Source organism: Kryptolebias marmoratus, linkage group LG13, assembly GCF_001649575.2.
Source record: "Kryptolebias marmoratus isolate JLee-2015 linkage group LG13, ASM164957v2, whole genome shotgun sequence".
Lineage (NCBI taxonomy): Eukaryota > Metazoa > Chordata > Actinopteri > Cyprinodontiformes > Rivulidae > Kryptolebias > Kryptolebias marmoratus.
The window spans coordinates 3,470,780-3,491,272 of NC_051442.1; the positions used below are offsets into that span (position 1 = coordinate 3,470,780).

At 42.8% G+C, this 20,493-nt stretch overlaps 3 protein-coding genes across 10 annotated transcripts in view; 1 reads left to right on the forward strand and 2 right to left on the reverse strand.

The window, feature by feature from the left end:
- The window catches only part of gria4b (glutamate receptor, ionotropic, AMPA 4b), a 112,041-nt gene extending 106,789 nt beyond the window's left edge, over positions 1-5,252 (forward strand). For 2 of the 6 annotated variants that reach the window (XM_017436714.3, XM_025010703.2), the window contains 2 exons: positions 2,266-2,403; positions 4,769-5,252. In XM_017436714.3, the coding sequence (XP_017292203.1) occupies positions 2,266-2,403; positions 4,769-4,933 (303 nt within the window). In that variant the 3' untranslated portion in view covers positions 4,934-5,252. Of the gene's footprint in view, positions 1-225; positions 341-2,265; positions 2,404-4,768 lie in introns of those variants that run through there. The other 4 variants (XM_017436717.3, XR_005233969.1, XR_005233970.1 and 1 more) reach the window with 4 other exon arrangements.
- A 1,238-nt stretch (positions 5,253-6,490) lies between these two features.
- Positions 6,491-15,357, reverse strand: LOC108248151 (14-3-3 protein epsilon). 2 transcript variants are annotated; one of them, XM_017436718.3, is made up of 6 exons: positions 15,129-15,357; positions 11,104-11,303; positions 10,126-10,232; positions 9,449-9,655; positions 8,597-8,733; positions 6,491-7,381 (listed from the first exon to the last, which is right to left on the reverse strand). In XM_017436718.3, the coding sequence occupies exons 1-6, from the start codon at positions 15,190-15,192 to the stop codon at positions 7,323-7,325; spliced, it is 774 nt and encodes a 257-aa protein (XP_017292207.1). In that variant the 5' UTR covers positions 15,193-15,357; the 3' UTR covers positions 6,491-7,322. The 2 variants fall into 2 exon arrangements, with proteins under 2 accessions (XP_017292207.1, XP_017292209.1); XM_017436720.3 differs by lacking the exon at positions 15,129-15,357 and adding an exon at positions 14,989-15,016.
- A 4,258-nt stretch (positions 15,358-19,615) lies between these two features.
- The window catches only part of LOC108248149 (adapter molecule crk), a 5,249-nt gene continuing 4,371 nt past the window's right edge, over positions 19,616-20,493 (reverse strand). Inside the window, exon 4 of one of the 2 annotated variants that reach the window (XM_037979070.1) lies at positions 19,616-20,487. The gene's annotated coding sequence lies outside the window, so the exon portion shown is untranslated. The other variant, XM_017436713.3, reaches the window with a different exon arrangement.

Genomic DNA, 20,493 nt, shown 5'->3' on the forward strand with positions numbered 1-20,493 from the left:
CCCCCCTTCAATGAACCCAACCCTGGAATCAGAAATATCAGTCGATGGAGCAAAGAGACATGTAGCTGAAGTGGGGCCCCTTTCTGGCTTCGTCACTTTGTGAAGAGTACTGAGCTGCTCTTTGTTGGGCTTCTTCTGATTGAATAACATAAAATAACATGTCCTATGATGTTATTTATGTTATTTTCCCCACCCCCACCCTTCCCTGTCCCCCATGATTTGAAGAACGCCCGTAAACCTTGCCGTATTGAAACTGAGTGAAGCAGGAGTCTTAGACAAACTGAAAAACAAATGGTGGTACGATAAAGGGGAGTGTGGACCCAAGGACTCTGGAAGTAAGGTCAGTCTCCACCAGCCTGGGAGCCCCCCCCCCCCTCCTCTCTTTGTCTCTGTGCACACTCGTGTCGCGCTGGCAGCACTGTTGTGTTATTACAGCAGGAACAGCCGGTGACATACATGCAGGTAGAGGCTTAACCCGAGGGACATGGCATGACAGAACCGAGGCATGAACACGCAGCAGCTACAGACGAAGGCTCACATGTTAGTCGTCGCCGCAGACAGGTCCCGAGGCATGTTCGGACAGGAAGTTCAGAGGCTTGTTATGCCTTTAGCTTTAGCGGCACACTGAAGACTGATGGACACTGTTGATGCACTGCAGCATAAAGAGACTTAACACGTTTTAAACAACGCAGCATGCACCTTCTACGTTAGCGACCTCTTTTATTTTATCTATTTAATCAGGTCCGTGCAGCGCAGGGCGCACACGCCATCAGCCGCTAACCAGACAACGCATGAGAGGCAGTTGTTTGTGGCAAGAGGTCATGAGCTGAATGTGCCTTGAGGATGTGCCAGAATCATCAGAGGGAGATTAACCGGCGGGCAGAGAGCGAGAGTTCAGGGCTCAGAGACGAGGCGTCGGCTCGAGTAAACGGACGAACCGGAAGGCGAGCGTCAGAGCGGAACGACGAGCAGTTTGTTGGAAACGTGGAGAAAATTACACAAAACGCCAAAACGGATTTTCTCACTTACCTCAGGTTAGCAGGGCGGAGAAACACGAAGGATGAGGCGTAAAGTGACCCGAATATATCTGTGAGTAACAGGAAGTTAGTCATCGACTCACCCAGACGATTCGGCCTGTTTGTCATTAATATCATTGGTTAACATGCAGGGATTAACCAAGGATTAACCAGGGATTAACCAGGGGATAACCCAGGTTTAATCAGGGTCCAACCAGGAGTTAACCAGGGATTAACCAGGGTTTAACTAGAAGATAACTAGGGGATAACCAGGGTCCAACCAGGAGTTAACCAGGTTTAAACAGGGTTTACCCAGAGGATAACCAGGGATTAACCAGGGGATAACCAAGGTTTAATCGGGATAACCAGGGTTTACCCAGAGGATAACCAGGGTTTACCCAGAGGATAACCAGGGATTAACCAGGGGATAACCATTCAATCAGGGGTTAACCAGGGTCCAACCAGGGTTTAAACGGGGGTTTAACCAGGGGTTAACTACAGGTTAACCAACAGATCAGCTGCTTAGAACCAACTTCAGACATTATCAGCCTAATTCAATAAGAAATTTAGATATAAAATAAACAATCAATAGTCTGAATGTTTGAACTTAAAAAAACAACTTTCCACTAATCTGGATAAGAATCTACACTTCCAATTATTTTTGTTTTTAACTTGAATTTATATATTTATATATATATATATATATATATATATATATATATATATATATATATATATATATATATACTTTTTTTTACCCTAAACCAATTTGCTGATACAGCCAAGTTTGTAAAGACCTTTCTGTCCGTAGAGTCAGTGCTAAGCTACTAGAAAACATATTTCTATGGATGTCCCGATCAAGATACTTGTTTTGTCACAGATACCGAGTCTCAATCTGACAACCGAACATCTTAAAGAAGAGAAATTCCAAACAGCGTTCCTAATCCAGAGCTGAAACGTTACTTTAAAGTTAGTTTAAAATCAGTCTATATTTGTGGCACTGGGGGTAAGTGAGAAAATGCTTTTGTAATAAGTTTAACGGACGTGTTTATGGTTTGAGGAGACTTTGTGTTAATGTTGTTAGTTAAACTGACGGCAGCGCAGAGACACGTGGGATCAGTTCAGTGTTTGTGCGTGCATGATGTGAATCTGAAGACTTCTGTCCTTTTTAAACCTGTTTCCTGTACATTTGTTGACGGTGTGTTGCCTCCCTGCTGACTTTCTGTTCCTCTCGCCCCGCCGGCTGCAGGACAAGTCGTCTCAAGCCCTCAGCCTGAGCAACGTGGCGGGGGTCTTCTACATCCTGGTCGGGGGCCTGGGTCTGGCAATGCTGGTGGCCCTCATCGAGTTCTGCTACAAGTCGCGCAACGAGGCCAAGAGAATGAAGGTGGAAGCCCAGTCCCCGTCCCCGTCCCAACACCCCCATTCCCACCAGTCCCACCGCTGCTGCTACCTCTGCCGCTCAGGCAGCCCCCGTCACAGTCCAGAGCCTAGCCAGAGCCAGACCCCCCGGCCCAGCGGCGGCAGCCACAACTTAGCCGAGTTTAGTGAGGTTTTCAATGGTTATGGCAGCGACGGGGAGGCTGATAAGATGTAGATGGGGGTTTTCGTAGACGGTCCACCCAAACCTTTGCTCTCCCTTCACTAGCTCCCTGCACTGAGACTGTAAGTGAACCCGCTCACATCCTGTCCGTGTTAGCTTCGCCGTGTTCAGTGACTGTGGTGACCCGTGGCAAAACGCTTCCCACTCCTCTGTCCTATCCGCTCAGTCTGTGCTCGTGTGACGTCCCAGTCTGCGTTTGAGCTTTCTCCTCAGTGTGACAGGAAGTGATGAAGTTTCCTGCCAGAAACCAAACCTGCGTCGCTCCGAACTCAGAACGGGGTTCTGTGAAAACACAGAAGTGTTTCACTGTCCACACGGAAATGTCCTTTTTAGGAGCTGGGTTTCAGAGTGAGGAGATCTTGGTTTTTTGCAGATGCTGTTTCCTAAACTGTTATCTGAACGAACAGACAAGACTTGAAGCAAAAACATAAAATCTATGGCTTTTATCTCTTAACACTGAATATGTCTTTAAGAGGTGGGAATAATAGTTTTAAACGACCGATACTTAGTAGTAGTTTAGCCTGATGAGATTTAAACATTGGGAGGAAAGGCCTTCCTGTCAGCCTAAAATCATCCATAATGTTGTGAAGTTTGGACTCTCATGACCTCCAGTCAACACGGTCTTGCAGTTTAATGTGACACAGAAAGGAATTCCTTTTTTGCTTTTGAATTTGCCGTCCTTGTCTTGATCTTCTTGTGAGGCTTCAGCTCGTTCGGTGTACAAACTTCCACGGCAGCAGAAAAAAAATCAACATTTCTGCTGTTCTTTATCAACCTTAAAGTTGTCGAACACCACCTGAGAAAAAAGCTGCAAGAACTCTCAAACCAGGGCTGGAAAAGCTTAAAAACCGATCAGTATTTTCTTGTTTCTTGCAGCTTTATTTTCATGGCAGCGCCGCATACAGGCCTGGCATGGTTACTACATCATTCTGGGTCATTTCCTGTTTTGTTTTGTTTTTTGACGCCGTGTTTACGAGGATACTTTTAGGGACGACAAATTTCCGTGTGGACAAGGCCTCAGTGGAAGGACAGCTGTTAGTCTAATTGAAGGATTGTAGTTAAAGTTTCACCCGTTCAGACCCGTTAACTCTGATGAAGACGGCTTTAACCCACAGAGCGTTCTCCGCCGACCCCCTGACACGCTGCGAGAGCCTCAGTTCGGGGGACGTCGCCATCTGAAGTCTGTCGCTCGAATTAAAAAAAAAAAAAGGAGAAATTCACTAAAATAAAAAAACAGTCCGATCGTTCAGGAAGCCGTCTACGATACGTTCGGCCAAACAAACCCTGGAGCTGAGATGACATTTCTGAGTCGGTGCGTCTCTGTGGTTCTGTGTTCCCCGTCAGCTTCAGTCTGTGTAACTGCTGTTCGTTCCGGAGCGGATAAATCTCTCACCTCACAGATGTTCTGACGTTTGCTTTTTGTGCAGATTGGAGTTCCTTCAAAGCTTTGAGTTAGAAGAACCGGATTATCATTAGAAAAGCTGCAGTTTGTCTCTTTTATTAAGTTGTTCGTCATCTGAGTAACATTTCTGCAAATTATTGCCTCTAGTTTATATTATTTCCCCCTGTTTTAAATGTTTTTGTTGTTCTTTTATCAAGTAATCTCTCGCTAGACCTTTAAAGTAATAGTTCAGGTTTCTTGAAGTGAGGTTCTGTGGAAAAGTTAACTCTTTGAATGACCTGTTTGGGAAAATAGTGGTTAATTTCTGACCGGAGGACTTCCTGCAGGAATATCCTCATTTTCCTACCAGAATAAACCGTAAAGTGAAAAAGAGAACGGCACAAAGGTTAAAAAAAGTTTTTTTGAGTTTGGAGTTGCTTTAAGACATCAGGAAGCAGCTCAGATTAGCTGTTAGCTCAACTATTTCTCCAAACTTAGTTGGTTCAAAGAGTTATCTACAGCAGGTAAGATAGTCTTTAACCTTTCTACAAAACATTTAAATAGTTAAAGCTAAAATCGTAGGACTTGTAGTTAATAATGATAATATTCAGGTCATGCTTTTGTTGGCTGGTTCTGGTGGACTGTTTAGTTTAAAATAAGTCGGGTATTTGCAGTAAAGTATTTGCAGTAACTCCAATCTGCAGCAGTTCATCTCTTCTCATCCTAATCGGCTTCAAACCCAAACTTCTCTGTGTGTTTCCCCCTCAGCTAACATTCACAGAAGCCATGAGGAACAAGGCCCGTCTGTCCATCACAGGCAGCGTCGGGGAGAATGGCCGAGTGCTGACACCCGACTGTCCCAAGGCCGTCCACGCCGGGCCCCCCATCCGCCAGAGCTCCGGCCTGGCCCTGGTCTCCTCTGAGCTTCCTTGAAAACCAAAAACCTCTCAAGTGCCTTAATGCAACAACCACGAAAGACGATAAACCGCAGCAACCAGGAAGAAGCGGGCGGGTCTCCTCCGGTGGAACCAGAGGCAGAACGGTCACGTTCTTAGTTTTATTTTTCAAATTAACCCGGAGAGTTCGTTCCTGCAGATCCACCGGAGCGACTCAGCCTTCAGCCGGAGACAAACGGGGCTGGAAAATATCACAAGGTGGGACACACCTGCACATATGACTGTCTGGGAGCTGGAATTGGCAAAAAAAAAAGAAACAAACAATAAAAAAAAGGACAACAATCGAAACTGACAGAGCAGAACCGCCCCGGGGTTTCAGGAAGGGACTCTGGGGACGTTTGCAGCCCAACGCCATGAAGCTACGACGAAAACCATCTGTATTTATAGACACGAAAACTCCACCTGTTGATACTGAATATATGAGCAAACATAGAATACTGTGAAAAATTAGTAAATATGTATATTCTGAGAAAAACGGGAGAAAACTAGCTGTACATAGCAACGACTGTGCTTGCTTTTTAAAACAGATGTACATAGCAGATATTGTAGTGAACAGAAAGTTCTTTTTTTTGTAAAAGGAAGAAAAAAAAAATCATCTTTTAAGATTTTATCCATCGCAATAACAAGGAGGTGGAGTTTAAAGTTCACCTGTATTATAGAAAGTCTAAATGTGAAGGGTATCGACTGCCCAAATATTCTGATACCTGTTGCATTAAAAATGAATAATGAATATAATCAACGATGAATGTTAACTAGCTCCACCCCCAATCCTTAATCCATGATAATCCTCACTGTGCAGACAGAAATCCAGCTTTTTGTTTCCAATCTGTTGGGTTTTTTGTACCGAGAAGTTAAAAAAGAAATAGTCTGTTTTCTGGTTTTAAATCCCGACAGCCGAGGACCATCGATGGGAGCGGGCGGCGGCTGACCCGGGATTAAGGCCAGTCCTTTCTGAATCACTGTGGATCCTCTGAACATGCTGTAGCAGAAATCTCTCCTGGAAACTTCAGGACAATCGAATCAGCGGCGCCGGTTCCTGGTTCGAGTTCGTTTCCACCTTTAAATCGGGTCCAGGTCCTGACGTGTTCCTGTTTCTGGGGGTAAAACCAGCCGAAGTAGTCCAGGGTTCTTGTTTATTTTTGCATCCTTGTCCTGCCGTCCGTCTCTAGACTTGAAGTGTAATATTGCGTCTATTTTCGTTTTAATTGTACATCTTTATTTTGATCTTATTTTTTTTTTTTTAAGTAAAAACAAATTTAAAATTTTGATGAAGTGTGTTGTGTTTGGAGACCTCTGAAAGGTAAGTCCTCACACAAGATGCTTTGTTTCCTTTCAGATCCGTATTTCTGAGGCACTGAATTAGTTAATCATAAAGTCCAAACAAAGATTCATCTTTAGTGGAGCTAAACTAAAACCTAAAGGAGCGCAGACTTCAGTTAAACGGTAATAATCAGAGGTTTTCAGTTTTTATAAAATCTGAGGCATTGCTGCTCTCTAGTGGCTGAAGGTGGAAGGGAAAGACGCCCGACTCGGGTTCAACGTTTTCAGTTTTGAAGTTTAATGTTTAATGTTTAATTCCATGCTGTGTTTCAGAAAGAATACAGATGGTACTTGTGGCTCCGGTGAGAATATCCAGTAGTACAAATCAGATTCACGTTACACATACCGAACAGGAGGAGGAGAAACGAGAGGGGAGGAGATGAGATGAGGAAACCTGAAGGAGTCGGGGGAGTAAAGATGCAGCATGCCTCCACTTCCTGAACGTTTTTTTTTTTTTAAATGTCGTGCTGATGCTAAACTGCAGTGCGTTACAATCAAAGTGTTAGATCCCCGTCCCCCGCTCACATTTTGTCGTTTTTAAAAAGCCGTCACCCAACTCAGCTAAAGCACAATACTTGGTCCGACGAAGGACAAGGTTAGAGATCAGTGATGGTGTTTGTGTCTAAACGGGAAAAACAAAAATACGTGTTAAAGGAGCAAATCTGACCACCGGAAAGGAAACGAGGGCACTTAGTTCTTCCTAAAAAGCTTCGACCCTTTTTTTTAAGCCTTCAGGACGAGATGCCGGTCGTGAACAGAAAAACAAAACAAAATTAAAGTCAAGTTTTATCTTTAAATAAACTCCTGCGTGTGGGAGCGTACTTGGCAACAGATACAGCAAAGTAAAAACCGTAAGAGGACGTGGATTTTTTTGATTTTTGTTTTAAAGGGGAATGAGTCAGAAAAGTGAACCCCCCCCTCCCCCGGAAAATGAGGACCGAGCCGGTCCTCGGAGGACAGAGATGACGTGCATACCGAGGAGGACGGGTGGGACGGGCGGGTGGAGATGGGAGGGTGGAAAACGAAGAGGAGGGCTGGTCTTGTGTTCAGTCTCGCTGGGCTTCGTCCTCCGCGTCCTGCAGCACTTCTTTGTTCTGTTCTTCGCCTGCGACGGAGAGAGAGGAGGTAAAACCCGAGTCGCTGAGGCTGCTGGGATCTCTGTGCCCCGTCAGGAGATCAAAGCGAGACGTTGGCTTTAATCCATGATTTAAATTCAGTTTATTAACCAGAAAAAAACTAAACATTTCTTAAACTGCTCTTTTCCAGATCTCCTTTACTGTTAATAAAAACGTTTGACAGAAAAGCTCAGTTTAAATAAATAAACGGGACTCGCTGGTGTTCCCACACCTCCGAGTTAAAACGGACTTCTCCAGACTTGGATCGATCCGGTAATTCCAGGTGAGTTCTCAGAGTCTAAACAGGACGAATCTTTCCTCGTATTTCCTGACGTTTGAACGCGAGTCGGGCTTTTAGTTTCTGAAAACTCGCCTTAAATTAAAGAACGTCCTGATCGCAGACAGTCACCCGACAAGCTGCTAACAGAAGTGCTGGTGGTCGCATGAAACTAAAACTTATTTGTTTTCTGCTCATTTTAAAAACAAACTGAACTTTAACGAGCGCAGTCACGTCTCGTTACTGCAGATTAAATAAAACATTCTTGTTTTATTTAATCTGTCGCATCTGACTTGGTTTGTGAAGACGGAGAAACTGAAAACCCGGAGGAGAAAACAAAGTTGTGAAGTTTAGATTTGAGCCATTTTACTCAACGGCGTCGTGTTTTCTTTGGGAGAAATTAATTCAGGAAGTTTTAAAACCTCGCGGACACCCAGGAGACAGGAAAAGACAGAAAAAGACGACACTTTATGCTCGCAGGAGAGAAAGTGACAAAGGAAGCGTTCCAGTCAGATAAATCTAACAAGGCTTGGTGCCGGGAGGAGGAGGAGGAGGAGGTGAAGGAGGTGTTGGAGCAGACAGGAGTGAGAGCTGGAGGTGAAGAAGCTCAGACAGAAAGAACGACTTACAAAATACAGTCGTACGACGGAGAGGAGGACAGGAAGAAGACTGTCCTTAAGAATCTGAAGAGGAAGAGTTAAAGGAAAAGATGACGGGATGAGTCGGATCAGGAGAGGTTAGAGGGAAGGAAAGACTTCAGGTTACAGAGACCATCTATGTGATTTTAGGTCTGTTAAAAATTGTGCTGAAAGGCTTCTGACAGCAGGGAATGAGTCACAACGAGTCACAACGAGTGCCCGAAAACAAAAAGCCCAAAATCACGAATATCGCCGCTAACAGTTCTAAATAAAAGGAAGGTTTCTCTCACCGTCTCCCTGAACGTCTGAGGTCCATAGCGTCAAGTTGTCACGTAGCAACTGCATGATAAGCGTGGAGTCCTTATAGCTCTCCTCGCTCAGAGTGTCCAGTTCTGCGATGGCGTTGTCGAATGCTTCCTTCGCCAACCTGTCGACACGGGAGGATGAAAGGTTAACGGCACGCGAGGAGTCCGTTACTTTAACAAAAATCGACCTATTCCTTCAGAAACATGTAAATGTTGAAACAACGGAGATTCTGAACGGACGTGTTTCTGAAGTTGTGGAACTGATAAATAAAAATCAAAGAAAATGACTTTGCGTGAGGAAAATGCAAACCTCTCAGCCCATCTCTCCTCCGGGAGCCCGAGAGGCTGATGTTAGCTAATTAATTAGCCGTCTTATCTTCTTTGAAAGTGAGCCCACAGGAAGCTTTTTAAAAATCGACCGCAGACGTGCTGACTCATTCGCTTCAAGCAGCGCCACCTTAAAAGGAGGAGCAGGTATGGCTCCTTAAATGGAAAAGTTTGCGAGCAGTTTCACCAGACAGCTGACCGACAGCTCCGAGGACTTTCTCCTCAATTATTTATTTTCCAAAGCATCACTGGAGGACAAACGTAGCACAAGAGATGTATTTTATGTTTAAATACTATTATTATTTCTCATGTCCTTTTTGATCACAGATGAGATTTTAACATTTAAATCTTTCTGGAGTTTTGAGCCTAAACAGTTAAAGTTGCTGCATTTTTCCAGCAAAGGATGATCTGTTTCACTTTACTTTAGTGGTTTCTAATCGAAAAGTTGAACCCTGTAAATGAACCCAACAGTGTCAGGTTCTGTTTTTGGGACTTCTACGCTGAACGCACCTGCAGGCGCGGTCCGGTGAGTTGAGGATTTCATAATAGAAAACGGAGAAGTTAAGGGCCAGTCCCAGGCGGATGGGGTGAGTCGGAGGGAGTTCGATCATGGCGATGTCGCTCGCAGCTTTGTAGGCGACCAAGCTGTTCTCGGCCGCCTCCTTCCTGTCGTTGCCCGTGGCGAACTCTGCCAGGTACCTGTGGTAATCTCCCTTCCTGAGCAGGAAACACAAAGGTCACACGGGTCAGCTTCCTCACACCGAGCGACTCGGACGTCCAATAAAAACTCAAAACCTTCAATTTAAAGAGAAATGCCAATAATAAAGTAAAGTGTTTGTCTGCACCTCCATTACTGCTCATGAATGTTCAACTAAAGCCCAAACATCCTGTTCTTAAATTATGCTTCAAGCTTCTCTAAGCACACACTTCATTAAAAAAGAAGAAATTTAAACATGAACGATGGTTTTTAACCATCATACTCGTGTTGAATTGATGTGTGTGACGTGGAAAAGGCATGAAAAACATTAAATATACAACCAGCAGCAGCACAGATACTCATTTACACCAAAAATAAAACATTTTAGTGTCAACCTGCTGTGATTCTTCTTCCTTCTGTTAATCAGAGATGAGAGTAAAAACGTCCTGTCTGAGGTAAAAATGGAGACATTTATCTCCTGAATACCTACATTTTGTAGTAGAAAACCTTAGATTCTCCCGTGGTTGCAGCTAAGATGAGGTGTTTGTCCAGCACATCCAGGATGTCGTTACAGATCGCCTTCAGCTCCTTCTCAACCTGCACAACCACATTATTATTGTTATTATTATTATTATTATTATTATTATTATCTGACATCACTGCAGCTGCACGGTCTGGCTTCAGGTGGCAGCTTTTACCCAACAAACAGATTTTACAGATGTTTCCAAATATAAAGCTGCTGTAAAAAAAAACGATTTCCCAGTTTTCCTCACGGTTATTTGCCACCAACTACTTCTGCGTACTTTGTGTTATTTTAGCCGTTCAGACATCAAAACATTCAGCTCGTTCAGAAGACGGCTGCTAAGACTTCTGGCTTTTGTAACTTTTATACCTTTCAAATTATTTAACATCATTTATGAATATTTTACTCAAAGAAATACACGGAAATCTCTTCTGTTCCTCCAAAAACATCGTTCAGCTCCTGGCTGTTTTTGTCATCTTAAGTTACTTCTAGTTTTAGCTACCATTTAGCTTTTAGCTTTCAGCTCAGCGGTCTGGTTTGTTTTGCTTGCTTCAACATTTAACTCGAGGAGAACAGACTCCTGAGTCTGTAACTGAGGTCACTTTACTTCCCGTGTTTAACGCAGGAGCTAAAGTACCGTTTCTGGGTCGGAACAGAATCGGCTCTCCTGTTTGTGTCCGAGCTGCTCTGAATACAGACAGAGGAGGAAATAAAAACCCGTACGTAGCAGTTTGACCCACAGAGAGCAGCTGAAGAACTGATCGCTGCTAAAGTGCTGCTGATTGCTTCCACTTCAGCTCCGCTGGGAACCAAACCGTTTTACTGCAGCAACAATTGACACGCAGATTTGTTCTATTCACGTCTGCTAAAAAGATTATAAAATGGACCTAAATGGTGCTAAGAGTTGCCCGAGACGCAAACAAACGAGTTAATGACGAGACTAACCGCTTTCCTGTATTCACGGATCATCTTTAGTTTGTCCTCGCCGCCTTTGCTCTCCTCCTTCTGTTCGAGGCTGCTGATTATCCTCCACGAGGCTCTCCTGGCTCCGATCACGTTCTTGTACGCCACCGAGAGAAGGTTCCTCTCCTCCACCGTCAGCTCCACGTCCATGCTGGCCACCTTCTTCATCGACTCCACCATTTCTGAAAGACACGCAAAGATGGCAGTTCTGCAGAAAGAACCCGGGACGACTAGAAGACCCGATCCCCTCTGTGGACCAGCCTGGACCTGGAGTAGATCTAAGGGATCTGCAGGAGGCTGCAGGACCATCAGATCCAGACCAGATACCCTCTGGATTGTGATGAAGATGTTGTGATTAAAATCTGGGTTATTACTGCACTAAATATTGATTTCTGATCTCTTGCTTAGTTAAAGATCAGTATTATGATGTCTAAGAATTAGTAATACTTCGTTTTTTTCATATCCGAGATGTTCTGCAAATAAACGCTCTACATAATCTTTTTTAATGAAGAAATACTGTCAGTAGGTTATACAATGTGACCAGTGTGGGCTAAATGAGCCAAAAGAAGGATTTTCTTTTAATACTAAGTTATTACTTATAAATTCTCCACCTTAAAAGCTTCTAAATGTTCCAGTTTGTTCAAATTTAATCGATGTATCACCTGGCAACCAGCTGGTTTTGTTTACGAGAGAGCCGGTTTGAAAACTGGATTTTTTATTGGTCTGGAGTGGCGTCATCGGGATTTTCCAGCCCCGCAAACTTCACACCCACGCCAGACATTCTACGAAGGGATTTCCGAGCGCTACAGCAGCCATTTTACCCAAACAGTGAAATCAGAGAGGATTTGAAGCACCTGACAGTGTTTTCGGGCTGGGTGTGAACACGTATTTAATGTGTTCACTTTCTCTGAATCCCCGGGTGGCTTTTGTTGTGACTCAGAACAGGTCGAGCCGGACGCATCGCTTTGTCTTAAAGCACGGCGGAGGCTGTGTCATGGTTCGAGTCTCCTTCTGTCGGCCAAATTAAATGAACTTATTAGAATAAAAATGGGACCAGACTTTGACCCACCTGAAAGTCGCCTGTTATGATCTCAAAATAAAAGCTGCCCAGAGAAGAAACGACTCTGGGATTTATTGTAAATTTGACAAAATGTACAAACTGTTGGAACCGTGGAAGTCCTCCCACAGGACACGGCACAGCGCACAACACCACAGACGGAGCGTTAGCTGCTGAAGCCAAAAGCGGCGTGACGGCGAAACCCAATACACAACGGTCACGAGCCGAAGGTGGTGCGGCTTTCGCCACTTCTTCTCCACTCAGACCAGCCGAACGGCTCCGCTGAGCTTTTTACAGCGTTCTCCCAAGTTCACCGAGACGCTGGCGGTTCTTACCGGCAACCGTCGTCACAAACCTCTATCTGCTCGCTTTGAGTCCAACACTGAAGACTTCTCCACAGACTGTAAATAAATGATGGAAGGAGCTGCGGTTGGACCGTAAAATAAAATAATATTTAATATTAAAAGCAGGCAGGTAACCTTTTAGCTGCCCGGCTACAAATCCAATTTAATGAAAACTTTTGTTTTGTTTTGCAGAATTAAAAGGCCACCCGCCGCCTTTTACACTAAGATCAACATGTTGAGCGGCCATTTTGGTCGAACATTTGGAGATTATGAGAGCTGTCACACAACTACCACGTCACATTTTAACTGAATATCTGCCAAAATGACTGTTGTAGCCATTTTCAGGATGGGTAATGTCAGTTAGATGTGGCAGCCATTTTCAATTTGAACTGCCAACAAAAGCTAAATCAGTTGTAGATGTGCATCCAGCGGTTTCAGAGATATTTTGCTAACACCGTCGCTCATTCGCCAGCACTGGGTTGTTTTACATAAACATCAAAATAATCTGAATTAAGCACCGAGGCCTGCAGCCTCAGAGGCTCAAACCAACGAGCAAATGTGAACTACATTTCCCACTGTTCCTCTGTGCGTCCTTCCTTCAGACAGTCGGTGCTGTGAGAACAGCTCATCACGCCGTTCTTACCAAAATTCACACTTGTGGGTTTTTTTTTTTAAACATTTGGGGCCATTTTCCACGAGCGCGAGCAGAAACTGGTCGGGGGTGTTTTCACACGTGCAGCGAAGTCCTGAAGGCGTCTGGAGATCTAAACCAGGGGTGTCCATTCCTGGTCCTCGAGGGCCACTGTCCTGCATGTTTTCCTTGTTTCTGATTCAGAGGTTAAATCACCTCTTCTTGTTCTGCAGAAGCCTGTTAATCACCCATTGATTCAGATCAGGTGTGTTGGAGCAGAGAAACAAGTAAAACCTCCAGGATGGCGGCCCTCCAGGACCAGGATTGGAGACTCCTGGTCTAAACGCTCCACGTCCACCCAACCTGTCTTCCAATGGAACGTCTGAAGGATCAGCAGGTGATGATGCGTCCCGGGAGAAACCGGCGCCCGTCTCCAGCCGTCACTGTGCGAGAGGCGGGGGACATCCTGGACAGGTCTCTGGTCCATCACAGGGACACATGGAGACAAACAACTGTTCACCCTCTCAGTCGCACCTAATTTAAAGTTACCCATGGACCCAACATGGATGTTTTTGGTCTGTGGGAGGAAACCGGAGTACCTGGGTGAGCTCAGGGAGAACATGTAAACTCCACCCAGACAGGCCCCAGGTCGGGAAGGGAACCTGCGACCTTAATGAGAGGCGACAGCTCTAACCGCTGCCCCAACGCGTTTGATGAGTTCGATCATCGCGAAACATCACTGAGGGTAAAGTAAAACTAAAACTGATGATCTTAAAACAGATTTGGTCAAACCTACATGAGGATGACTCTCAGCTACTACCACAACAAACTACGGTAAATTCAGCTGGGTTGTAGCCTGTGGCGGTCATCTTTACTGGACGACCCTCGACTGCTACCACACCAAACTGACCGAGCTGCGGCCGCTTTCATGTTCACTAAGGTGGCAGCCATCTTGAATTAGGTTGATCAGTCGCAGGCAGGCGCCCCAATATTTTGCTAACACAACAGACAATCAATACGCCTAACCTAAAACCAGTAGTGGCGTGATTTATGGGCCTAAATCTCATATTTAGTTAAGTTTTTTCATCACGTAACGAGGAAAACTAGGAAATCTAATAAAATACTTGTAATTCCAGTTTATAAATAAGTTGATTAAAGCTGAATTAAAGCTGAATTAAAGCTGAATTATAAACTTGCAGTTCTTTTTATTCATATTTCTGTGTATGGAGAATTAACACCAAGGTGAAAATAGCCCTTTAAATGTTTCATTAAAGTTTAAATTGACCTGGTTGGGGGTTATTTAAAAGCAGCTATCTTTCAAGCAGGTTTTATCTGGTAAGGAACAGATCAAATTTAATGCGGTTATTTAAATAAAAGCATCATTTTCTCTTGTATTTAGCAGAATTAACTCAACGGTCAGTCTTGATTGTTGAAGCCGGTTATAACGCTGCTTGTTGGATAAAATAGGTCCTTTCTGTGGGAGTTGATTTTAAGCGAAAGTCATGATTCTGGCTGTGACAGATGTGTTTTTGAATGGAGAGGAGAGGAGAGGAGGATGGGTGGGTGTGTGTGTGTGTGTGTGTGGGAGGGGGGCGGCATGTCGGAGCTGAAGAAAGGCTAACCAGCTAGTTAGCAACCTGGACAAGAAGCTAACCGAGGCTAACGGCTTTAGCGCGGCGCTAGCGCGAATGATCGCCCGGACGGTGTGGCACGCGGCCCCGGGGGCAGGCGTTCAGCAAGCGGGGAGCGGGAATTACTGACGCTAACTGAAGCTTTCTTTTTGTTTGTTTGTTTTAATGAGCTGAGAAAACCTCCGCCATTTTGTCTCCTCTCACCCAGTCGATCCATGTGAACGCTTCACCTGCGCCGCCACCCCTCCTCCTCCTCCTCCCTCCTGCCCGCGAGCCGCGCAGGGAGACGGAGACGGGCGGCCGAAGCACTCCGAAGTGACCGTTAGCCGTGTCCGCAGCCTTACCGTCATATCTCTCCGCCTGCTCGGCCAGCTTCGCCTGGTACACTAAGTTCTCTCGCTCTTCCATGGCGCGCAGGTGCTGGGGCTCGTCTTAGCGTCCCGGGTGGTGGTGGTGGGTGGGGGGAAAAAAAGGGGAGAATCGTCGGCGAGTCCTGGTGGTGGATCAGCAACAGCGCCGCCGCTCCGCCGAGTGAGCCGAAGAGCTGCCGGTAGCAGTGGCGTAAAGATGGCGCCGCTGCTCCATCCGGGAACTCCACCACGCAGCATCTCCGCCTACACCCTGCTGCACCAAAAATCCCACAAAAAACCCCTCAAAACCTCATTTAAACCCGGAAAAAAAAATCACTTTTAACCAAAACACATCACGTTTACCTGATTTTAATCCTCCGCTAACAACTTTACTGTTCTCACAGACAACATAAAGTACAAAACATTTATTTTACCTCCTAATAAAACATAAAATTAAAGATTCTCATTGAAAATTATTAAATCAAACATGCAGAAAGGTTACGATGAACTAAGTCCGGCGGTGCAGTTTAAAGGAGTTCACTCCAGTGGTTTTCCAGATATGTCCATATGAGATTCTAAAATGCAGGTACGCACTCAATGTAAACAAAACTTGTTTCCTTCTGAATAACATGAGAGTAAAAACATCCAACCTGTTGGACTTCTCCATCCAAAACGCCTCATCTACAGATGTCATCATTTGCCCTTTTTTTAAAATCTTTTTGCCCGTTTCCATAGGTAAACAGATGCACGTTTTTCCTTACAGATTTAATTTAGGAAACACAATACGAGAAACTTAATGTGCATGTTTTGTTTCTTACTTTAATTTTTTTTTCTTACCAGTCATCTTGACTTTTCAAAGAGTACCTTTAACTCTACATAAAGCAATCTAATACGGAATTTAAAGCCATTTTGAATTAAAAACAATAATTTGAAGGGTTTCTTTTTAACTTTGTTGCTCTGGAATCAAATTGCAAAGAAACTAAACCACAAATTAGAACCGTATTCACTATATAACCGTTTCAAATTCATTAAACAACTTCACCCTAATGTGACAAATTTAAACCTTATTGTTTTTGGATTAATGAGGTTTTTCTGTGTTGTAAAGGCGATAAAGTACAAATCAGGACTTTTAAACAAACAAAAAAAACAATCACTTCTTCTCTGTGACACGTGGCAAAGAAGCAAAATCTGTAAAACGTTTAATTTAAATAAAATCATTGTCAATATTTGGAAATTTAAACCAATTACTAATTCTACTTTCTAAAATTTAAAATTCCTAAAATGATGTTTTAACCAAAATAAAACAGATCTGTCACATTATTTTGGCTTTAAGATATTTGCACCAAACTTAAACCAAAGAGTTTAAAAATGTATATATTTTGTGCTAATTTGACTTTATTTTTTTTTTACACAGAAGCTGAACATAAAAGAATAACTTCTGGAATACAGGCGTAAAAATATTGCATATTTTTATTAATACAGTAGGTGCAGAACTGTACAGACTGTGTGGCTCAAAAGTCTTAATATGGTAATAAAACATGGCGTTAATGTAGTGTACAAAAATACTTTTCTTAACTTTTGAGTCTCCATAACAAACAGAAAACGTTACAGTTTCACAAAAAAAATGTAAACTCAAGATATTTTGGCGCACAGAAGCAGGAATATGAGCCGCTTTGTGGATCCGAGGCCCGATTTATTTTTAAATCAGAACAAATCCACCGGAAACCAAACGGGTACAACAAAACGTCTGCCCCCCAAAAGACGTAAAGATAAAAACATTTATATCCAAGAACTTCCCTCTACGTGACTTTAAACGCATCTGAGCTTCCGAAGGAATTACATTTTTAATGTTTAATCTGGATTTAAAAGACAAATTTATTCAGGTTTTCTTTGATTTAAATCAGTTTTAAAAAGCAGACAGTTTGGGAGGACACTCGGTGGGGATCAGTAACAGAAAAAAAACAACAAATTTACTCCCTTGTTTTGCTTTTTTCAGCTAATTAAGTCATTAATAAAAATAAAACAAAAATCACAGCAGATTTATTTTGCCGACTAGAAGTTAAATCAGGCTGGATTTCACCGTAACAGCTTTAAAAAGTCACAAAGAAATCAAGCATCCCAAATGAGAAAAGCCTCGTTTTTAACAATTAAAAATAATTAAATTCAAGCTGCTAACTTACACAAGGGTTCAAAAATGTAGGATTTGTTTTTAATCTTTAGTATCCAGCAACACAGAAAACAGAAAAACAACAATAAATCTCATTTATGCTCCAAGAAATAATTCAAGTTTGTTTTTGTTTAAAAAGAAAAAACAAAAAAACTAAATTAACATTTTCTTTTTGTTCCATCAGCTCCTTTGACATCTCCTGGTGTCGCGTTTTATTCTTTAAAAAGCAGCAATTTAAAAGGAATAAAAACACATTTTTGTCAGTTTTCTGGCTTTCGAAAAAAAGAAAAACAGTTTTTAACACTCCTGTTCAGCTCAGCCGTATGTCTGAGAAAACGTCGATTTGATCATTTCGCTCAGAGAAACGCCACAGGTTCGAGACTCGTCCATCGACGTGGAACCAATAAGTTCCCTCCTGAGAACGACAACCGAGTATGACAGGAATGGAAGAGGCCGCAGCGTTGCTTCGACACCTCTCCGGGTGAAGAAACCGATAAAAACGACTGAAAACTGATAAGAACAGAAACCGGTTCAGTTCTGAGGGCGTCTAAAGAGACCTTTAACTTCAAATTAAACCGGGTCTACGACGGTTTTCCACTTTGAAACGATTCCCTGCAGGACTGAGCCGGAGGAAGTTCCTGAACCTTCCGGTTTTTGTTCCGTTTTTTAAATAAAATTGTAGCCGGGGGTTTTGGGGGAACTTTTACAGGATAAACTACAGAATAAACCTTTCCTCGAAGCAGCCTGAGGGTGATTTATTCCTCCCATTGATATGTTAGAACTAGAAACAGAACCAGGAAGTTGAAGCCACAACAGATAAGCGCCCCCTGGTGGCTGGTTCCACTATAGCTTTTTAAGCCCCGCCCCTCCATGGAAACGAATGACAAACAATTATTTTTTTTAAGGCATTATTTTTTGTTGATTTACCCTTCATGATATATGTTAAAAACCTAAAATAAAAAGTAGTCATGTTAGACTGTGATTGACAGCCTGTCAGCGAGTTGGGAAGGTGTGGAGGCGAGAATTTTTAAAATCTTTTTAAACTCGTTTTATGTTGGCCTGGACACAGGAAGCTTCTCAGAAACTATAAACACAGCAGCTTATTACACGGCTGACTGGCATCACTTTGATCCCAAGAAACCAAAACAAACATGGAGCCGTGTTTACTGTTTTTTTTCCACATCCGCCTCGCCCGACCCTGACCTGTTAATAACTGTGAGGAAAACGGAAACGACATAAAACCCGTTTTTTTGGGAGAATCTTTAGCCAAATTCAGCGTATTGATTTTTCAAAGTTTTGTTATAACGTGTACCTAAAGAATAAAAAGAATATATAAACAAAAGGGGAAAATAATATTTGTTTAAAAGGAATAACAGTAGTGATACGAGGCCTAAAAATAGATTTGTTTTACCGTTTCTCTGGTAAAACCCGTACTGCAGCATTAAACGGGAGGAATGTTGAGAAGTTATTTACAGGTTGTGTTACGGCATGCCTCTTTAAACCTTAAAATAAGTTTATTTAAGCCACTTCGACTTGATTCTCCGAATACTGTTTTGACTTTTTGTCTCAACATAAAAAAAGTCCTAATTGAGCATTGATGGAAAACTGACCTCATGAGGAATTAAATGTTTCTACGGAGATTTAAGGACCACAACTGGAATGTTTTTGCACTCTTACTGTATACAGTCATGTTTGGCACCTTAAAAACAAAATTAAAGAAATACTAGAGATTAACTTTGGTCAACTGTCAAATAGGGTCCAGATGACATTTTAGTTTTTAAAGTTATGTGCCGTCTATATAAGGGGCATTTTACAAACTTTTCAAATTCTCTGGTTATAATTAGATTTTTCTTCTAATACTTAAATATATTTGGTCTTATGGATCAGAGAAGACGGGGACAGTAAAGCTGAGCTCACCCGCCACCATCATTTCCAATTTCTAAGCTTTTCAAAATAAAGTACGACGGCAGAAAGACGCCAGGACCGAGTCGTTAGTCTTTTCCTTTCCTTTGGGACGGGATGGGTCAGCAAAGGGTGTTGAGTCAAAAAACACAACACCCTGTGGTTTTTGTTGGTTTAACAACAAAAAAACCCACTATTTTTTCAATATTACTCGTTTTAACCAGACTTTAAATATTCAAAGATCACTGCCCATGCCTAAACCTGACTAGTAATTCTGTAAATCGTTCAACGCTCTTATGGAATAACAGAAAATTATTTGCCCGTTTCTATTTTAGGCTTTAGATTTGAAGATTTTCTGAATAATGTGCATAAAAGAAAACATTTGAGCAAAAAGACAACTTAAAAATGGAGCAAAATCCGTCGGAAATTAAGACGACATTCCTTTAAGTTTTGCTGAGTGTTTTTTTTTTTTTTTGTAAGTACATGAAGATGCAATCAAGTTTACAAACTATAGTTAAGACAATCTGATGTTGTGAATTTTATAGGTTTTCAATAATTGCTGTTCAGTTTTCAGACATCTGTGGACGTGATATTTGTCGGGAATGCTGGGAAAACGCTCATTCAGAGCCAGGATGAAGAGGAAAGCCGGACGCGAGTTTAACCAATCCCAGATTTGACCAAAGAAATGTGCCGTCATGGTGTGTGATCGCGTCCAAAGCTCCATCAGCTCACTGTGATTCCATGTATGTATTTAACGTTTAAATTTATGCTCTGGTCTGGTTAAAAAACGTCCAAAGGCTCAAATAATCTACATCCAAACTACCAATAATCTGCACCAAACTTTTCTGAGAATTTTGGAAGTTTTCTGTCGACTTAAACACGTCCAAATCTGGCAGAATAAAACACAAAATAAAGTCTCCTCCTTTGGCGTACAAAAAAAAGGCACGTTTAGCTTAAAACAAAAAAGAATTTCCCCTCTATAAATCTTTAAAGCACCTCTTCCATTGAGCCATGAAGCTAACCCCAAGAAGCTGGGAGTGTCGAACAATAAATATTCAATCAGCAACTGATTCATGTGTCTGAGCCGGCTTTAAACATGCCCACAGTGATAATTGGAAAAAAAAAAGCTAATACAGGCAAACCAGGACCAGTTTGACCTCAGTGTAAACTCCAGATATGAGTGACGTCCATTAAAAAAAAACAACAAAGATCATCCGACGCGGTGGGTTCCGGTCGGATCAGAGCCCGAGCCGTTCAGCTCGCGGGGCGGCGAACTGGGCGCTCGGGGGG